Source organism: Rhea pennata, chromosome 1 (genome assembly GCF_028389875.1).
Source record: "Rhea pennata isolate bPtePen1 chromosome 1, bPtePen1.pri, whole genome shotgun sequence".
Classification (NCBI taxonomy): Eukaryota; Metazoa; Chordata; class Aves; order Rheiformes; family Rheidae; genus Rhea; species Rhea pennata.
The window spans coordinates 62,750,654-62,771,313 of record NC_084663.1 but is presented as its reverse complement, the minus strand read 5'-3'; the positions used below and the strand labels follow the sequence as shown (position 1 = coordinate 62,771,313).

Sequence of the window (20,660 nt, the reverse complement as noted above, 5' to 3'; positions counted from 1 at the left end):
TTTGTATGTGTACAAATGTATATATATATGTGTCTGTATGCACATAAGAGTGTATATATACACTTATGTGTATATATATACACACACACACTATATATATATATATGTATAAATAGAAAAAACATATGTATATATAAACATACACATATATTATATGCTTCATAAAAAACAGGCAGATGATTAGATATAGCCAGATTGATGCTGCCATTGAATCTGCCTCTGAGCAGCAGAAAAGACAGGTCAGGATGCACTCAGCTACACCTGTCAGAGCGCAGAGCCAGACAGCATTTATTTCATGTGCAATAGTTAGGGAACTTGAGAGACAACTGGCAGTAGGTTGAGATAGGTTTGGGGTTGGGTGGAGGGGAAGCACTGGAATAAAAGTAAAATAGGAGGGTCTAGGTGAGTTGGGGGAACATGGGCAACCTGAAGAAGACTTGAAGTACTGCAGTGGAGAGCTACAGGGATTGTGGATGGATTGAAGGTGATGCCAGGTGGTGGCAGAAAGGTAGAGATATGCAAGACAGAACACATATCTGTAAGACTAAGAAATCAATTCTTCATTAGCTGTGCTGCTCAAGTGACCGCTTGCTCAATATTGTAGTGTCTGTCAGGTAAGGAAATGCTGCAATTTACCCTGGCTGCTGAGGCCTTCTAGATAGAGATTTATGGTGAACTGACAGTAATCTGCAGGCTGACTTTGGGTCAGGAAGCACAAATGAGAGATCAAATTCCAGTGGAAAATCAGAGGGTGCCAACTGTAGGAATTACAGGTGAGATTACTGTGAGGAGAAAGGCCACTGCGGGAACACAAATGCAGATCCTATTTGAGTTTGTGAGTGAAAAGAGCACTCTAGCTCTGATTTTCCTACCTGTAAGAGGTTAATACCAGAAACTTCAACAGAATCAGCTAAACAATACAGGAAGACTGCTGGTAAAAGATCAGTTGAATACAGTACCACAAGGAACCTGACTTTCATTAAGCAATCCTCCTTTCCAAAAGGACGAAAGACAAATTTAGAGTTCTGCTGTAGTGAAGGATATCATACTCTGACAGTACTTCAGTTTATTACAGGAAACTATGAGGTTAGGACTCATCTAACAACCTTTTTTTTTTTCCTACTATACTTTGTAAGGAAATTATCATATTAAAGAAATTATCTTTTGCAAGAAAGAAAGAATTCCTTACGGGAAAGGCAGAGTGCAGGCACTAGGTGAGACCTGTTACAAGTAACTAACACTATTCTCCATATAGTTTTAATCCTGTTACAATCTCCACCTTTTTTATTTTTTTGAGCAAACTGAAAAAAATCACAATGCAGTAACAAATAATCTGCAGCAACCAAAAAGCTCTGTCAAAGCCAAAGTGTTTAAACTCCCATTAATTAAAAGAAAGTGAACCCAGAGTGAAGTGACAAATATTCATATGTGTTGGTAACCAAAGGTGTGAAGTTGTATGGCTAACTCTTGTCAAAAACAACTGTTTACATAGTGCCTCAGCTAATGGGGCCCTGATTCTGACTGAACTTTTAGTAGTACTTTAACAATGCAAGTAATAAATATTAACAATGTAATGATTCAACATGCACTTGGGGGAGGGCTGGGGGAGAGGCTCACAGGTCCATAAAAGTAGAGCCACTTTCAGGAGTGAAAGACAAATGACAAGAGCTGCCAAGGAACAGCAACCTAGAGAAGCCTCTGAAAATGGATCAGGAGAGACACTAAGATCTCTCATGTGAGTGTTCTTCTAGATGTAAACTAAAATTGTAGTGTTCATGCACGCAAATACCACAGTTCTAAGCATAAATAGTGAGTTCAATTAGGCAAATGCATCTTTTGGCTTTGACAGTCAACGTTTTTGAATAGAATCAGTAAGTTTATCTCTATTGTGCCCAGTTCTCTTTACATTGCTCCTCTCAACTTCAGTTGGAGTTGTGGAAGCTCAGGTCAACAAAAAACTAAAGATGAGGACCACCGCATTTTTCTTCTGTAGAGCCATTTCAGCATCACACAATATGAAACTGTAAGAAACTGTAAAATACTGCTCTTCATGGGAAGACACACTGCAGTAAATACGCAAAAGAAGCGGATCCTTCTTCCTTCCTTAAGCGAGGAACCAGAAAAATGATAATTTTAGTAATGCCCATCAAAAGAAAGGGCATAGAGGTGTCACTCTCAAAACTACTGTAATGAAGCAGTCACAGGTCAGTCTGCTTCAAGATGAAAGGATATCAAACAGTGACCAGTCGCAGACATCCATATCTTTCCTGGAAAGACCATATACTATTTTCAGTCTCCATCACACAGCTGATTGAATCAGAAATGTCATTCTCCATAAGCAGCACTGCCAAGAATGTGAAAACATGATGGCTGCCTAGGCAACATTGTAAACTGGTATGTATCAATTTACCACATCCTGCTGTTTGAAGCTAGGAAAACAACTCGTTTGGAATCACCTTCATTGCTATGTATAAACATACACCTTATTCTATGGTTGTTGTGCACTGATACGGAAGAAAAAAGAACTATACTAATCCAAAATTGGAGGTTAGTCAGGGATAATTTAATTCAGTTTCTTTCTACCTATAATGATCTTAAAATAAAGAGGCATGTTTCAAAGAAGAAAATGGAAAGCAGTCTCCACCTCTGCTGGAGTTCAGAAGCAGAACGTGGTGAACTGCAATTAATGAGTGAAGGCCTCAACTGATTAAAAAAAAAGGTTAGGGTAGAGTGACAGAAAGCAGTTAGAAAGAAGCAAAGGTGAAAGAGCAGCAAGCAAAAGTTAGAAGAGCTAACGAAGGTTTGAAGAGCAAAGCAAAGAATGTCAGAGAAGCAACTGAAAGTATTCCAAGGGAAAAAAGTTCCAAACAGTAATGCAAGAAAAAAAAATACCCGAACATATCACTACTTCGGAAACTATGCAAATGTGTAACACAGTACTCACTGCATCTCGCCTAGCATATTCATCCTCTCCACGGTACTGGGGCCACCCTGGCCCCCCCGGCTGGCCATGCCCTGCTCTGCCTGAGGGGATCTCCACTTGTTGAGCTCCGATCCTGCTAGCAATTCCCACCTGAGTGAGGTGCTGTATCTGAGAACCTTAAAAGCAAATATTGTTTTTTCATCTTTATATACAGTTAAGTTTGAAGGGCAGACAAATGACAACATAAAACTTTGTTGGAAGCAGAAGACAAGAAGAAAGTGGAGCTCTGTTTCTGTGTAAATAAATAAATAAAAATAAATAAAAAACACAACAGAAAGAAGGCTACCAGTGTAGAATAAAGAGGGAAAAGTTATGTGCATTTTGTGCAATTCATTTGAGTGTGATGCTTTCATTGCCACTGCACTGAAGGAAGAGGTTGAGACACTTGTATCTCAGACATGGACTGCACTTCATTCCACAAATACGTCAGCTCTTTCCACAACAGCGTTTACTGAAAGCCCTGGTAATGCTTTCATGTAAACGACTTAGCAAAGAGAAGACATTTGCTACTGTGGTAGACCTTATTTGCATCACACTGGCAAGACCCTAACTCTCTAGACTGCTCCCTGTTTCATCTCTCAGAAGAATAAAACACCTGACTATGTAAGAATACAGTTCTTTCAGCTTTGCTTTGTGGTTAAATATTAAATGACGCTGCCGCTGACTAAGAGAAGGTCAGAACACACTGTATCTCCTTTATTAATTCAGCCTGAAGGATAATCCCCTCCTTTCTCCCTCCCTTTCCTCCCCACTGCTTTCAAACACATATAAGAATAGCCACCATTATTAATTGCAAGAGACATGTAGCAACATGTCAGCTTTCCTTTTTACTGTCCAAATTTCCTCCCACTGGGATACAAAATTTATTTTATAAACACACCAGAAATGAAACATTTAATAAACCCACAGATACATAACAGAAAAATGTGTGTGTGTGTGCGCGCGTGTGTGCGCGCACACAAAAAAGGAGGAAAAGACAAAATCAACACAGTGTGATTTACTTGATGTCAGTTCACTTCCATGTTTTCCATGCAAAAAATCCCAACTGATATTTCAGAAGTTTGGTATCTGCACTTACTTACGCTGAATGACAGAAACTATTCTGAATTTCCCCCAAATTTAAAAGCAGAAGATGCATGAACGCATATAAAATAGTGTGAATCAGAGAACAAAATAATCAGCATTAAATGATAACACTCACTACATCCCTGTCATTCTCAGTTACAGGGAGAAGTCAGTAGCCATCAAAATCAGGACTATGACACAAGTGTCTGATCATATTTTCAGCACTTTTCAATTCTCTCGGAAGAACACATTCTCTGCAAGAAACTGTGCCATTTACATAATAGAATCTTTCATTTGTATAAATGTCCCAGTGTGTGCTGCTTAATTGCCACGTGATATTAGAATCCTACTCATGACAATTTCCACAGCAATCATCAGTGCTATCACAACCACATCAGGGAAGATGATTTCATAGGGGACAGCAGTAACAGACAGAATCTTCAGACAGTAAAAGACCTTGCTTTTATGCATACATTTCTAGGAGGGGAAATGAAAAATAAAGATGTAGAGTAGCACAAAAAATTGTTTCTCTCTCAGGTTGATTTAGGATGCATCAATTAGTTTATTTAGCATAAAAGAAAGGAAGATTTGCAGTGGAAAATCAGTATACACTGTGTAGTCTAAAACAATTAAGTTATTTTCCATTCTCACAGAATATTTTTTTTTGAAATACACTGTGGGATAACCATTGCTTTCAAGACACTAACAAAAACTGGCAAAGCATTGCCTTTTTCCACAAGGCTCTATGTATGTAAAACTAACCTGGGCCAGGGCCTAGCTTTGGCCTCACTGTCACTTTGTGATCACTTTTTTTGGCAGTTGAAGGAAAAGGTCACATTTCAAGTGTGGGAGCTGAAGAGGAATGGCGTGTTAAAGGTGATCTCAGTTTAAGAGTAGACCTGGAAAAGGACCAGTTATTTCAGTGCTTGCTCAGTTTAAGTGAAATGTACCTGCAGTGCTTCCAACTGGTCGTGGTCGTGCCACTGATGGCACCTCTTCTGAGCACATCCCTCTGGAGGAATACTGAGCCTCAGGCAGCTGCTGGTCTGGGTGCATTAACTCTGCAGGTTGAAGAAAACCTGGCCCAAAGTTCTGTCTGCAGAAAAGTAAGAACTCAAGATTACAGTAAGTGAATTGCCCAATTAAGACATATATATGTGTTCTGTAGGTACATATACCTCATACCTCAGCTCTTTATGATCCCTCTGATGTACATTTTAACCTTAAAATGCTACAAAATGATTACATCCAAAGAATACATTCCTCCTTTATAATGTGCACTGCACAGCAATAGAAGTTAGAAAGTCTAACAAAAATTTCAAATAAGTGTTTTTCACATGTTGCAGCTTCTTCAATGCAGAGAAAAAAAAACCCACAGATATTGCTTTTGCATGGCAGAAATAGTGTCTTCAGTGAAAGAAAAGAAGAGAAGAGTTTCTGGGCCATGGTTTTGGTCTAAATCAAACAGAACAAACAACCTCATGTGTATTTCACAAACAATTAATATTTCATCAAGTGTTCTGTTCATTTTTCTGGATATTTTCAAAATCATGTTGTTCTTCAAGATGCATCGAACAACACAAAATGGTGTCACAGCACAAGTGAAAGATGTTGTGTATACTAAATTTAATATTTCCTATTTCAGGCTGGCACTGTTAGTCTCTGCACACAGTAATAATTATTGTTATATGAAGAGTTAAATACAGCAACCGTCATAAATTTATCTTCATTAATTGTGCCAAGGCAACACAACTTTTGAAGAAACCCTATGAGTCATTCACAGGAACAGAGAAGAAGGTGGAAATGCTGCTTTTCCTGCACTTCCTCTTAACATACCTTAACCCTGATATGGACAGATTATATTTTAAGAGAATGATAGAAGTTGAGTTTTCATGGCTTATTGATTTCTAAGCTTCTCTGTCAACATGGCAGAGGGTGAACACCTAAACTTCAGGTGTCTGGGTTATGAAGCTAGTCTTTCTTAGACTCCATGTATGATTAAAGAATTAAATCAGAGAAGAGAGACAGGCTCCTTGAGAGGCATTCATAGCAAAGGACTTAGTGCACTAAATCTTTTTCTGAAAGAACCTGTATCTCACAAATGATTATAAAGGAAGCAAGGGAGAAAAACCTCCTAAGTAAGGCACATGAAATTGCACAAAGTGAGAACCAAAGCCTCGTTTTATACACTTCGACCACAACGGCATCTAAGCAGTTCTAGGATTTGGATTGAAACCTATGCCACCCTTTAACATTTACGTTTTTACACTTTTCTGTTCTACAGGGAAATCATGTGACTGCATCTAATTCAAACTATTCTTGATCTGGGCTTTATCTGGAAAACTAGCAACCTATGTGTGAACAGATACCAAGAAGGTTGATAGAAAACCCCACATATGTATATAGATCTGAGTAAAGCCAAAACAAGTAATTGTAAAATAAAGTAGTAACTACTTGGCATACAACATTACATGCAAGAGGTGTAAGGAGTTCAAGCTGTAACAATTCTATTGTTGAACTGTCAGAATTTCCCTAGCTCTTTGCATACATTCCCAATTGTCCACTGAGCAGCTCCCAAGGAAACAATTTTGAACTAGATTTATGGGCTAGTTAAAATAAATGTTTGAAAGGGTAGGTAATGTTTAACAATGCCTTTTGTTATTTTAATCACTGTAACTAGTAAAAGAAAGATGTGATCATCCAGCATTTTATGCCTATAGCACAGAACTGGAATCTAATAAACGGATAAATTATTATGATTTTTGCTGTGGCCTTTAAAGAAATATCTTCTTAACATTATTGCTGAACGTATTATTTTTGTGTTAATTTTTCTGAGAGGAGAGGAGGTCTGTGCTTTATTGATGATGGGTTTGTAGTTGAAAGGAGCAAGTTTAATAACCAACCCCTTCTCTACCCAACCTTCTTTATAACAGATAGATTTTGCTATTCTTCAAAGTTCAGAGATCAACAAAAGAGGATGGAAGCTAGATACATTTCAGAATCTATATTATACAGTCTTTGCAGTGCTGCTTTCTATTGCCAGACTGACACCTTGCCTTCAGTTTATCTTCTCAGGCTCAAAAAAATATATATATTTGGAGGTTTCACCTCCAGAGACTGCCCCAGAAATCAATTTTGCAGCACTGGGTCACTGTGGCTTAAATGTGAGGTATCTCTGTTGCATTATGCAATATTCATTCTCCGGTAAAAGCTGTTCATTGTGCCTTTATATTTGCACAGCTGTTATATGACCTAGCTCTTTAACATTTAAATTTTTTTACTCAGGTTTGTTCCAGCCCATTAGAGATGCTGACTACATTTGTACAGAGAAGGGAACAGCCTGGTTACTCAACTATTATTCCATGCATTTGGGTATTTAAATTAAGTAAATGAGCTATGACATTGATACATGCCACCTAATCAAACTGACCTCAAGTTATTTTCCTTTCTCCAGTTTATGTGCTGTTTCTATCAATTTATTTATTATCATCTTCTGATTTTGAGCATAACATCTATTCTACAACCATGACAGCTCTTTGCTGGTTTTCTTTCAACCAAGTTTTAGGAAATTTTCTATTTTAATGAATTTGTTAAGGAATTCTTCCTGGTAAGGTCAAAGACTTTGCACATTAACTTAATCTGCTGGTACTGGTAGAGTTAAGTGTTTGAACTATTAATAATGACACAATCAATTTGTAACTTACATAAATCCAAAATACCTATGCCAAGGTATTTTGAGCTTTTGATGAGCTTTTGAACAAAGAATATGTTGCAAAGACCATATCTTGATCAGGTGTTTTAACATGGGTTACAGCACTTTTCTAATTAGTTTATGAGCTTTTCCCTGAATCTGCACCAGGCCAAGAAAGAAAAAATCCCCAACAGTTACCTCAGATGTCAGTACATTTGATCATGCACCGTACATAAAATGTTGGCAGTCTCAAAGCTCATAATTCACAAGGTATCTAGCTTACAAGAAAGAAAAAAATCCAACAGTTACCTCAAAGTCAGTACATTTGACTATGCATTGTACATGAAATGTTGGTACTAGTTCATAAGGTATCCATAAGGTATCTAGCTTACAAGAAAATGAATCCATGACAAAGATGACTGCATGTCATACTGTGTACCATTTCACATATGCTCCATGCTTCATGCTGAAATTGTCTGTTTCAGCCACAACCTAAATGAGCAAATATGTTTGCAGACTTAGATGCCCCCCCTCTCTTTTTCTAGCTGGTACTTTCAAAATAGGGTTGCAGAACAACGGACAAACGAAAGCTCTCCATATCCATATCCACTTTGCAGCTAAAGAACCACCAAGCTTCCGAAGTAGTGAACACTTTAGATGAAATCAAATGAGTAATACAGATACCAGTGGGGTTCCTCCTCAAACTTGAAGAAGGTAATGGATGAGTAGTTTCAGGACACCTTTTTACTACTTTAGCTGCAGCAGTTTGGAGTGTGTGAGCAAGATCTCATGACCCAAGGGGGTACTGTGACTGAAAAGCAGCTCGTTTCATGTGCACACAGACACCAAACAAGAAATGAACCATCACTTGGGCAACCATCTCCTCTCTTTACCTGATTGTCCCACAGTAAGGTCAGGGGAAGAGGGAAAGGTTGTTCCCCACTGATTTTATAGCAATAGGCCTGTAACACAGCCTTTCTCTGTGAGGATCAGTGTGCTGTATGCAGTATTTGTTCTTAATTTGTCTAAAAGTAGACTAGAACAAGCCAGTTAGTCACTTGGAAACTTTTGCAAGTGAGTGTTGCACTGAGGCTACAGAAATGAGATGAAAGCAAGAGTACTGGGAGAAGTGCATGCACCTGAGTTACTGTTTCAGGCTCTCTGAAAACTGAAACTCAATGATTTCCCCAGTATTTGGAAGGCTATCTCTACAGCCAAGGGGCTAGAAACACATTTCTCTTAAATGGAGGCTTGGATCCCACACAGTCTCAGTATGTCATTCATGCTCTATAAATAAACGACATAGGCTAGATCTGGACTCTATGCAGTTCTTTGCATAATAAGATACCAAAGCCAGTAAGAACTCTGGAAAACTGCAAAGAAAATAATAAATGATAATTCTGTCAGTGAAAAACTACCTTGGTAGGAGGCCTGGTGCTGTTGGAGGCGTCATTCCAAATTCCACATATCTCTGTTGAAAGAAGGAAATAAATGAATTAAAAACAAAATCTGTGCACTGGGAGTTCACTGTCAGCCCGTTAAGCAATGAATGGCAGAGATCACTAGGCCTGTATGCACAACTGATTTGCAACTTCACAGCTTAGTTTTACAAACTGAGTTGCACAAAAAGGTCTGGGAAGCATCACCAAACCAAGACAGCAGATGCTGCCTAGAATCTGTAAGGTTGGAAGGAACCTCTGGAGATCATCTAAGTCCAACCTCCCTGCTCAGTAGGGTCACCTACAGTGTATTAGACAGGGTTGCATCCAGGTGGGCCTTGAATATCTCCAGAGAAGGAGACAGCACAACCTCTCTGGGAACCTGTTCCAATGCCTTTATATAACTTAGAGACCTTTCAAAACTTTCTCTTTCACTTGAAGATGATAGACTGCCCCAATGTCTATTTAGCTTAACATTTTCTGGGAACTGAGCTTTTCCTTTCTCTTACATGCTGCAAACTCATCAACTTCTGCTAATCGCTCTGGAAGTCGAGCTGATCTGACTATCCATATGCCTCAGTGCTCCATAAAATGCAAACAGCATACACAGAAATACTGCTTTCTTATCTCACAGCTTCCAAAGCATTTGGATACCCTGGTGAAAAACATGACCTAAAAACAATACATTCTTTTTGCTTTTCAAAATAAATTATTAATTAGCACATATGTTAACAAAATAACTTTCCCTCTTAGACATGTCAAGACTGATATCTGAACTGTCACAACTAAGAGCAGAAAAGTCATCCTAAAGGAGGAGAACTCCTGTTTTGATTCTTGGCAGGGAGGGTAAAAGGGAAAAAGAATTCAAGTGACTTGCAAAAGCAAGTTCACCATTTTGTGACAGATAATTTACGAACGCTCCTGGTTCCAGAATTTGCTTGGTGCTTGTGATAGGTACTGACAGCAAAGGTACAATAACACTAACCGTGGCTCAACTGGTGCTAACTTCCTGCCCAGAAAAGCCTTTCAAAATGCATCACTCACATTAAATGGATTGTTTACTGCCTGAGCTGCATCATAAGCTGACCCCCACTGGGTGCATGTGGTTCCCCTCCCTGCTTGAGCAGGAGTGTTGTTTACCGGCTGTCCTGCAGAGACCCCAGGTGCTGTGACAGCAGTGGAATTGGCTGCTTGGCTACTCGGAGCCACCAAGGCAAAAGCATCATCCAGCAGAGAGTGCATCGTCTGACGCGCTTCTTCGATGGATGGCTGTGGTGGGATGTACTGGGAGACTGGGTGGGAAGGCAAGGCAGGAAACTTCCCAAGATCAGCTGAAGATGATGTCTGAGGTTCAGGAGGCAAGTCTGGATCAGACTGGAAAAGTAGAAAGAAGGCGAAGGGCAGCCAGATATATCTAACTAGGCAACCTCCAAGATGCAGCAGGCCTTAATTTGGAGTAACACCCTCTTTGCCAAACTAGAATAGGGTAAGTGGCACAAGTGCCAGCACTGGACAAAACTTGCTCCTTACCCTCCCCACTTATGCATGTACATACATAACACCAACTGCTCCAATGCTTCCCTCAGTGTAACCTGAAACACTGTAATACTAGATAAGACAGCAGCGCTATCAGTGGTTACACAGCTATAACAGAAATAGCGTAGTTTGCAAACATACATGAAGTCATGCAGTGAGCATTTACTTCACCCAGAAAAAAACAATCTGCTCTGTGTACATCTCTGAATTCTCTGCAGTCTTTGCAATATCAAGAAATGAATTCAGTCATTAGGTTATAACTGACCACAATAATATTAAGCAATTACTGCTTTCCAGAAAACCACACAAAGGGAGCTGTTAAACAGCTAAGTACTTAGCTGCATGGAACTTGAACCAGGGTGCATCACCTGAATGGGATTCACTAAGTACTTCATAGCAGCAGCACCTGAGGCATGCATCACAATTACTACCTGGGTTCTAGCCACATGGGCTTACTATTCATCAGCAACAGGAAATTAAACCGGCTTTGCAGCAGCAGAGCAATTATCAAAGCTCATTCTTGCCACTGCATGCAGACTGCAAAATCGGTTGTCAAGATGCAGAAGCCTCTGCTTCATCAGGAACTTAGAATTCTGAGTACTGTCTCTCCACAGATGCCAAAGGGGCTGAGCTTGCTGTGCGACAAGTCTTAATTAAATAGCTTCAGATGATAATTCATTCTGCTACAGTATGACATTAAAATCATCACGCTCTTGTTTGAATGCAGAGGGGAAACCACAGAAACCCACATTATAGCCACTTGACTGCATATACAGCTAACAGTGAAATTCTTAAAATCATCTATCTATTTTTCAAGATGAAAGCTGTTCAGGGGGTTCCAGTGCTAGATTAGGTTTAGTAAAAACTGATTAAAAATAGTTGCATTAATAATTAATTCCTACATTTTGAAGATAAGAAAATATCTCATGAAGGGAACTGAGTCTTCCACTCTGTAAGAGAAAAATTTCTGAAACATGAATATATAACATACAGCAAATTGGACCAGAGTGAAACTATGTTCAACATAGTGTGGAACAGGCACAACACACTTTCACATGGATGATACAGTAGTGTCAATGAAAACAAGGTTTTAGTTCTTAACTTATTTAAAATGATGGAATTCTTGGCAGATTTTTACTGATTAATACTAACAGATTGCCTGGTTTCACTCTGATTTACACGCTGATTATATGTGACTGAAACTAGTCATACAGACCATAGGGAGCAGGCCAAAACCTCCCCATGTCACAGCGGTCATTACAATTATCAGAATACTCCTGTGATTCAAGAGACATACATACAATATATGCAGAGTTATTGACTCCTGGAGGCCTTTTGTACGTCCCATCACTATCAGTTGTGATTAACCTGTCCTTTTCTGCATCAAGAGGACTACCATTTATCTGATGTCGCCGGCGCTGCTTGGGAGAACGTTTTGCACGAGAACTTAATAGGAAGAAAACAAAAAGGCAGAGACAGAGAAAAACAAGCAAGAGATAGGTCATCATATTTCTTTTTGAAAATTTCTTCTTCTCAATCTCACTCAAGGTTGAACTCTGCTGCCTACTCCCTCCAAGTCATCTTTGTCTAGTCTTGTCTCTCTTCCCTCCCTCAGTTGTTCAGCCCAGTCCCATTTGATAGCCCCAAATCCTTCTCCTCAAACATCTCCTCCTAATATAGTCTCAGCTCTCCAAACAGTCTCCCTCCTCAATCAAACTTTTCCCCTCTTTTCTACATCCGTCTTCCAAGCCACCCATGGTCCAGCCTCCCTACACCTCCCAGATCCATGGGAAGTCTGATACATTCTAACTTGCAAAAGAGACAAAGTTGTTGACCAGGCTTTGAACTTGGCACCTTGAGTTTAATCTGACTGGGAAAAGTCAGCTGAAGAATACATTACTTGTGAATTTGCTCTTAACATTCAGAAATCTCCAATGTTTAAGGCTCTTTGGGTGAGGTACTTTGGACTTGGACTCAAAGAGAAAATTGTTCTTTCTCTTCTTTGAAATCCTTACCTCTTCCTGGGCTCTATGAAAACAGTAGGCACATTGCCTCCAGGGTCCAATATCTTGTCAATTTGCATCTGTGCCTTACGATATATTCTATGCTGTTCTTTGGAGTCAACCACCACGACATCATCCACCACTGGAAATTCATAGTGCCCTTTGCGCTTGGCACGAAGACGAATCTTATTGCGGTGATGCTCAATCTCAGATTTATGCCTCAGGGCTGTCTGTATCTTAAAGAAAAAGAAGGAAAAAGTCAAGTGTATTTTTCATTTTTTATTTGTATTTTTTTGCAATTAGAACTTCTTGCTGCTGTTCCATAAACCTCTCCTCCTTACCTCATTGCCTGGCCCCACCTCCTAAAAAAAAATAATTTGAAAGCACATGTTTTTCATGGATATTTTTCCCTCCTCCTTGCAGTTTCTGCATTATCACCCCAGGTAGATGTACTATTATACACAATACAATTGCCAGCACAGTAGGTGCAATTAAAGAGAAGTGACAGTGTAGTAATAAAAGGCAACAGGAGCACAAAAATATCCTGCCATTTGCCAGAAAGGACATTGCTCTGAGGAAATAAGACTAACCAAGATACACTGTATCTACTTTTGCTTGTCAAACAGATATTTAGCCAATAAGGTTGAGGTCTGTCACCCATTCCCTCTAATGTCATTCGTCATGAAAGGAATGAGAACTTAAAAAAGAAGCTCACTTAGCTCATAACAAATCAGTGTCTTTGGTAAGTATGAGAGGCTGCCACAAGCTATGCAGAAACGCAGCAGCAGCGCTAGAGCCTAGGTCTGAAATAAACACGGTGTCCTAAGCTCTATGACTTCTTTCAGGTCGAGCTTTCATGCTTTCCTCCTGTCCTTTTTCAAATTCCTTGGTGTTTATCTCAGCATCTGGGCAAAACTATCATATCACTATGCTTTTAAGTTCCAACTCAACACTTCTTGAAACAATTTTTTTCACCAGAAAAGACTTCAGCACTGATTTGGGCCACAAGTACCCTATTTGTGCTGGACTAGTCCTGGAACACATCAGCAGCAGTGAATTAAACAGATAAAATTAGACAATTTTGTGTATTCTCATTAAAATCCAAAAAGGTGTAAGAGGGACATAAGCCAAATTTACTCTTTGCATTTACAATTAGAATTACAGTCTTCTGCCCATATATTTTTATTTCCTGTCTTCTTTTGTAATGCATCTATTTCTCTCTCTTTCGTCAGGTTCTGAGATGAATAGTACCTAACCACAATTAAGTTAAAGGTTGCAGTAATCTTCTGCTTTGACTTACAGGAAGATGTTATTTTACACAGTACAAAATCAGGACACAGGCACATGGTACTTTCAGGCAGTGTATGAGGTGGTTTTACAGTGCATTACCTTCTCTTCTACTGCCCCCAGGCAGACTCTTATTCTGCCTGAAGTAACCAGAGCCCCAGAGATAGTAGTACGTTTCTGTATGTTTACTGTCAAATAAGCACATGTACATGAGAAGATGGAAGCAATTAATGTGTTGCAAATTCACACCCCAGAGTGCCCTGAGATACCCTGTTTGTTAATCCTGCATCCTCAATTGCAGGAAACCCAACAGAACAGTGCACAGTGAAACCCAGGCAGCCTAGACAACCCCAACTCTCACACATTCATTAACAGAACTCTCATAAGCCACGTACTAGTGGCTAGCAAAAGCATGGTAACAAAAGGTATTCTGACTATCAGCACAACTTAGAGTCTCTTGCTGTTAAGTTTTGCTTTAGGTATCTCTTGTAACAGGTCAGATTACATCTTTGGTTGGAAAGATGATCACACCTGTGACTTGTCAAGATTCTACCACTCAGAAGTTAGCAAGTACTAATGAGGAACTCGTGACTACAAGAAAGAAAATGGATTCTTTTTACTTCCCTCTTGGATGGAAATCTCTATCTGTTTAAGTGGCATAGTCCTCCACGAACATTTAAAGCACTTTAAAAATACCTCTTTATTAATTTTGTTGGTTTCTGCTACTCGATCAGAAAGTATGGAGTTCTGAACTGGAGGTGCTGCCATTGGCTGCATAGCAATCAACTGGATCTTGTTAGGAACCCGTCTGCTTGCATCTGAGGAGCGTGACATCCTATCCACATGTTCGAAGATAGAGGCTGAGGAGTGTTGCTCATTTCCACTGCTGGTCTGAGGAGGTCCTGTGTTACCAGAGCAAATACAGAGTAAAGTAGTGCCGCTAGGGTTATCTCAGTCAAATGTCAAGCTTTACAGATGCTATGCTAAGAGACTGCCATGTTTTCCATCAGTGTTTAATTTGCCCTTTAGGCCTTCCAGCTGATTCACATTCAGTGCATATGAAGTTTACCCAGTCATTTGCAAATTATAATCATTTTTCCATCACATTTCCAGAAGGTGAACTGCCATTCTTTATTTCTGTAAATCAAGCTCTTGGCATTTGCAAAACCTCAAAATCTCAATCTACTCTAGCCCACAAAAAGCTGCTCTAGCACATACTGCTAACGGTTCTTCTTATCAGTACTTAAGGAGATGCAAATTCCTCAAATGAAGTTTCAAAAAAGCAATAAAAAAGATGTCACACTGCAAAACTCAGATCTTAAAAGGTAAGTCATAGAAGGACTAATACATTAACTAAACAAAAAAGACTTAAAATTCCACCAAAACCAAAGAATTTTATAACCTTTTTAACAATTTAAGCTTTTAAACCACTCTTTTCCTCTTAGTGACATGTTAAACAGTTAACACACTAATGTACAAGCTGCACAAATATTGCCATGTTGTAATTTGCTTAAGAGATTATATTAACCCAAAAACAATCAAAAAGTGAAGTTATGGAAACCTATACACCTGGAAAGCTACAGCCTTTGTCTAGCCAACAGGTAATCACTTGAACAGGAATGAAATACCTGCCTCAAAGACTTGAAATGTGTAGGACTGAGTTAGGGGTTTGTGGTTAAGTACCTATTTACGTGGTTTTTTGTTTTGTTTTGTTTTGTTTTGTTTTTTTGTTTTGTTTTTTAAACTAGAGCTAACGCAATATGAACCATTATGTCAGTTAAGCTGGCAATAACTACGAAGAGTTGCATAAATAATCATTTGTCTTTACAGTAACATCGCTAATTCTCAAACTGCTTCTCACCATGAAATACAAGCAATGAGAGGTTTAGATCTGTGACCTTTCTTATGGAGAAACACAATGGAGTAGAGGGACAGATTCCTGAATCCTTGCATGGACTTCTAATGACAGGCTGTGATTCTCAGATTCAGGATCAGGAGGAGAAAGAGTAGAATTTATCAGCCTGATCCAGCTCTGACAGACAGGAAAGAAAACAAAACAACCATGCCTTGGATCCATTTGCAATAATTGGTGGTAAGGAAATGTAAGGTTCAGAAGAGAAGTGTATGCTACCTTCTGTTGAAGACTGCAGTAGATTAATTATTCTTTTACTCCCCCCCATAGCACAGAAGAGGAGCAGCAAAGGGAAGGAATGGGACGCTTCATAGTATTCACACCATATTACTTTGGGCTGGAATGCAGTCTGGCATTTTATTTCCTATATTTCTCTCAAACTTGATCAATGCCTTCTAAAATTGACACATTTATAAATACTGTGCACCATTTATAAGTGAGATTTTCCTATATAAGTGAAGGTAAACAGTTCTGCTCAAGATCTCTGCATGTCAAATGTTTTGCAAGACACAGACCCACTTAACCAATTGAAATATATCTACCTCTCTTCTGTAGCTATTTATACAATCTTTACCACCTGTCATTCTCACAATAATTAATGGGTACCATCTTCACTCATTTCTTTGAAGCAAGTAAGCATTGCCTACCACTGAGAGAGGCACAAGACATATTAAGTAGTTCGTCCAAATCCCTCAGAGTGAGCTTGTAGTGCAACAGAAATCTGAATTTTGCATCTGTCTTTTCCATTTTTACACACATTAGTTATTTTTTCCAACCCTTCCAGTCTAACAGCAGTTGTGAAAGCTCACAGACCTCCAACATAGAATTTTTAGGCTGTATTTTCATACTGCTTAGTTAGGAAGGTCCAACATATTCAATTACAGAATCACTAAATTCTTGAGTTTGAAAGGCACCTCTGGGTGTCCTCCAGTCCAACTCTCCTGCTTAAGCAGAGTCAGCTAGAGCAGGCTGCCCAGGACTGAGTCCAGTCAGGTTTTGAATGTCTCCAAGGATAGCCTCCAGGACCACTCTGGGCAACCTGTTCCAGTGTTTAACCACCCTCACAGTAAAGAGGTGGGGTTCAGGTTGTTTGTTTTGTTTATTTGCTTTGGTTTTACATCCAGACAGAAATTCCTGTCTTTCAATTTGTGCCCTTTTCCGAGACCGAGAAGAGTCTGGCTCTGACTTCTTTATACTCTCCCTTCAGATATTTATATACACTGATAAGATCCCCCAAACCCTCTCTTTCTCTAAATAGCCCCACCTCTCTCCATCTCTCCTCATATTAAAGATGTTCCAGTCCCTTAATCATCTTTGTAGCCCTTCACTGGACTCGCTCCAGTAAGTCCACCTGTTTCTTGCACTGGGGGTTCACACCTGAGCACCCACTTCCAATCTGTGACACTTCATACATAACCTTTCATTGCAAGGGACAGTTCTATAAACAGGCGCTTGGCAGATTTCTCAGCTGAAGCTATTCTTAAGTCATTGTGTACAACTGTCCAGAAGTCCACTGTCAAATTTTGGTAAGGTCCTAGAGTAATATGAAATGCTATTTTCTATTTTGGTTTTGCAGAAAATACGTATACACAAAAAAGGAAAAACTCTCCGAGGCCATGTTCTTGTATTAAGCACTACAAGGATAAGCCCTGTCCTCACAGTGGATACCAGCAAAGTTATTAGAGATGCATGGGAGCTGTTCCCAGGAAATAACTCACCGTACTAGTGCTAAAATGGGTAAATATATCAAAGAAATACACCAAATCAAGAAACATACCAAAAAAGGCCAAATGGAAAAATGGATAAAGGAAAAGTATTGTAAAAGCGGCAACATTTACCTTCATATCATCTGCTATACCAGCAATAAGGCTTACTTTCAGAGGAAAACACTCAAACAGTAGCACAGTTTGGATTTGACTATGTCTCATTAAGCACAGAAACAAGTAATTCCTGTTACCACTAGAAAGAAAGATTCCCAAGAATTCAGTCCCATAATTAATGTCATATTATTTCAGTTCATCAAAACTTTAATTAGCTAATCTACAGCTGAGAGAGTTACTTCAAGTATACTTGCAAACTCCAATATATAAAGCCACTTTCTAATAACTTCCAGGGCTTTTAAAAAAAATAAAAATAAAACACCTATGTTGCATTTGGCCTTTAAACCCTCTCTGTATGCATACTGAATGCATCTACAAATGCAAACCAGGATGGAAGCAGAGCAAAGCAGATAAGAACACTGGGAACTGCATGCTGCTGTACATGCACAATGAAAGAACAGACCATTTCAAACTCAACACATGAATGAGTTCCTTTGGAAGTTCTGAGGGGGTAAACCAAGAATAATTTTTCATTTCAAAGCATTTTCATTATACTATTGTCCATGGTTAGAATGTCCTTTCTATAAAGCTATCAGATGCCACTATATGAAAGAAATTTTGATCTCAGACCAGACAGCTGAAGCCGAGAAATAACGGAGAGGAATTAAATTATCCAAATACTGGACAGAACTGGTTTCATACAACTGGTCCTGATATGGTCACATGTCAGTATCAACGTTCACTACTGCCTGTGTTGAAATTGCTGACTTGAACTGAAGCATTGGGAAAAGGAATTTCTCTGCAGGGAATTGCCAATATACGAATAGAGCAGCAGATAGAGAAAGGCTACTCCTTCATCCCACCCCCTTTAAATAAAAACAAGGGACGTTGCAATCAACATGCATAAAGCCTAATCCAAAACCAGCTAAAGTCAACACCAATCTTCTACTGATCCACTGGGCTTTGAATCCTGCACAGACTGAGTTTCACATGAGTTTCACACAGCTGATTTATACCCAATAGGTTATGTCCCCAGGACACAGCTGATGACTCTCACGAGTTGCTAGTGCAAAGCTAACAACGGAAAGGCTCATTGCCAGCCTTTGCTCATCTCTCTTTACTCTTATGAGAGAGAAATGACTATGGAAGAACACAGTCCTGAATTTACTGCCAGATATGGTACACACTAGCGAAGAGAGTGCCAGCTTTCCTCTATCTCATCTTTGCTATGTCTCATTCCTGATCAGTAAAACACTTTATTTAGTGAGAAAATATTTGTGCTTCCTTGTAGGTTGCCTAAGTTTCTCTTAAGCTTCCAGTAGAGAGGCCAATTCTAACTACTGCTAACTGTGACCGTAACTTGTTTATACCAAGCAAGAACAGCTTGCCTCAGTTTTGCCTTTTTTCACAGTGAGGATGTTTTCCTCAATAATTTGAAAGAATTTGGAGGAAATCAGAAAAATGTGCTTGTATTGAATGACTATAATTTGTGTTACTGAGAACCTTTTTTACATCAATAACTCAAAAGCAATTTTGTTTTTTCGACTCAGAAGACAAATCCTTTCATGGTTAAGATATAATTACAGCTACCCCAGCACCTCTATTCATACTTGTACTTAACTACTGGCTCTGGTTACTTACCCACTCTGTTTGCTCCTGACAACATAAAGGAAAAAGAAGAGACAACACAATAATTATTACAAATAATTCAGCTGGAATGGCAACAGGGAAAAAATACAGCAGTAGAATTATTGTGTTTACTTTTGAATGAAATGCATAACTTGGATCAAACTGCCAAGCCTCAGCTGCACAAAAAGGGAGCTGAATCTACCATTTTACAGGCACAGAGTTCTCTACAGACACTGAGGCTAACTCTGAATGTTAAAATTGTCTGATTATCAAATCAGAGGGATCAACTGCTGAAGAAAAGAAATTATCCAGCAAGGGCACTATGAGTAAAAAGGACACCTTTTACACAGTATCCTTGAAGTTTTTTTCCAGATAATTAAGATGTGGTAATATGTACATATGTACTTCTGTGTAATATGTACTTCTACACCAAAATGACATGCTAAACCTCACATAAGCATCTGTAAACCAGATGAAAAAAAAGAAGAGATAAAAAAATGGAGTTCCCTGGTAAGACGAAATGGGACAACATTGAACCAGGGCAACAGAATTGAAGTCAGATAGGTTGAACGAACTGTCTTGCCTGAGATGAACTCTGTCATAACATTATTTTATATATACTAATTTAGGCATGATTTCTAGTTCTTAGAACTAGAAGGCACTGAAGTAAACACACAGAAAGAGGGCAGTATCTTCTTTTTATAAATTGCGCAAAGTGTGTATAGCATATACTGTCTTCTGAATTATTAGGAAGTATAATTTTCTGGTCACATTTGCATAGCTTGTGCTTTGTTTTCTTACATGCTCATTATAGAAGAAAACCTGCTCCATCACCCTTGCTCTTGCAAGGTTTACCTGGCCAAGGCCTACTGGTTTACATAAAGTGACTATCTTACATATTCCTCTAACTACCATTTCTTCAAAATAAGCATAAATTGAGGAATGCCTTGCATAAATTGAGGAATGCCTTGCATAAATTGTGGATTGCCTTGCTATGACCCAAATTTCAATGGCACTGCGTTCTTCAGTAGCTACCTTTACATCTCAGCTGGTATTTCAGTGAACAGATGGAAAAACCTTTAAGGTATAGAAGACTGTTCATAATACAGTCAGTATTTTCTTCTTCTCAGTTTCTACTTCTACCAAGGCCACATGTATAAAAACAGACTGGGATATTACAAGCTTCTTTACTAGATATTTTAGCATCAGAACTTTCCACGGGAAAGCTATTCTGATTTAAGCCAAAGAACTGGTAAACAAAGCCTCAAGCATGAAGCAGGCTATCTAAACCCCAA

The 20,660-nt window shown here is 39.0% G+C and overlaps 1 protein-coding gene across 1 annotated transcript in view; it reads right to left on the bottom strand.

Annotated features, from left to right (window-relative positions):
* The window catches only part of KIAA1549 (KIAA1549 ortholog), an 81,631-nt gene that overhangs the window by 3,515 nt on the left and 57,456 nt on the right, over nucleotides 1-20,660 (bottom strand). Inside the window, exons 13-19 of the mRNA XM_062598793.1 lie at nucleotides 14,701-14,906; nucleotides 12,730-12,953; nucleotides 12,016-12,160; nucleotides 10,319-10,552; nucleotides 9,158-9,210; nucleotides 4,999-5,144; nucleotides 2,945-3,099 (exon numbers count right to left, since the gene is read on the bottom strand). Coding sequence (XP_062454777.1) covers nucleotides 2,945-3,099; nucleotides 4,999-5,144; nucleotides 9,158-9,210; nucleotides 10,319-10,552; nucleotides 12,016-12,160; nucleotides 12,730-12,953; nucleotides 14,701-14,906 — 1,163 coding nt within the window. The remainder of the gene's footprint in view (nucleotides 1-2,944; nucleotides 3,100-4,998; nucleotides 5,145-9,157; nucleotides 9,211-10,318; nucleotides 10,553-12,015; nucleotides 12,161-12,729; nucleotides 12,954-14,700; nucleotides 14,907-20,660) is intronic.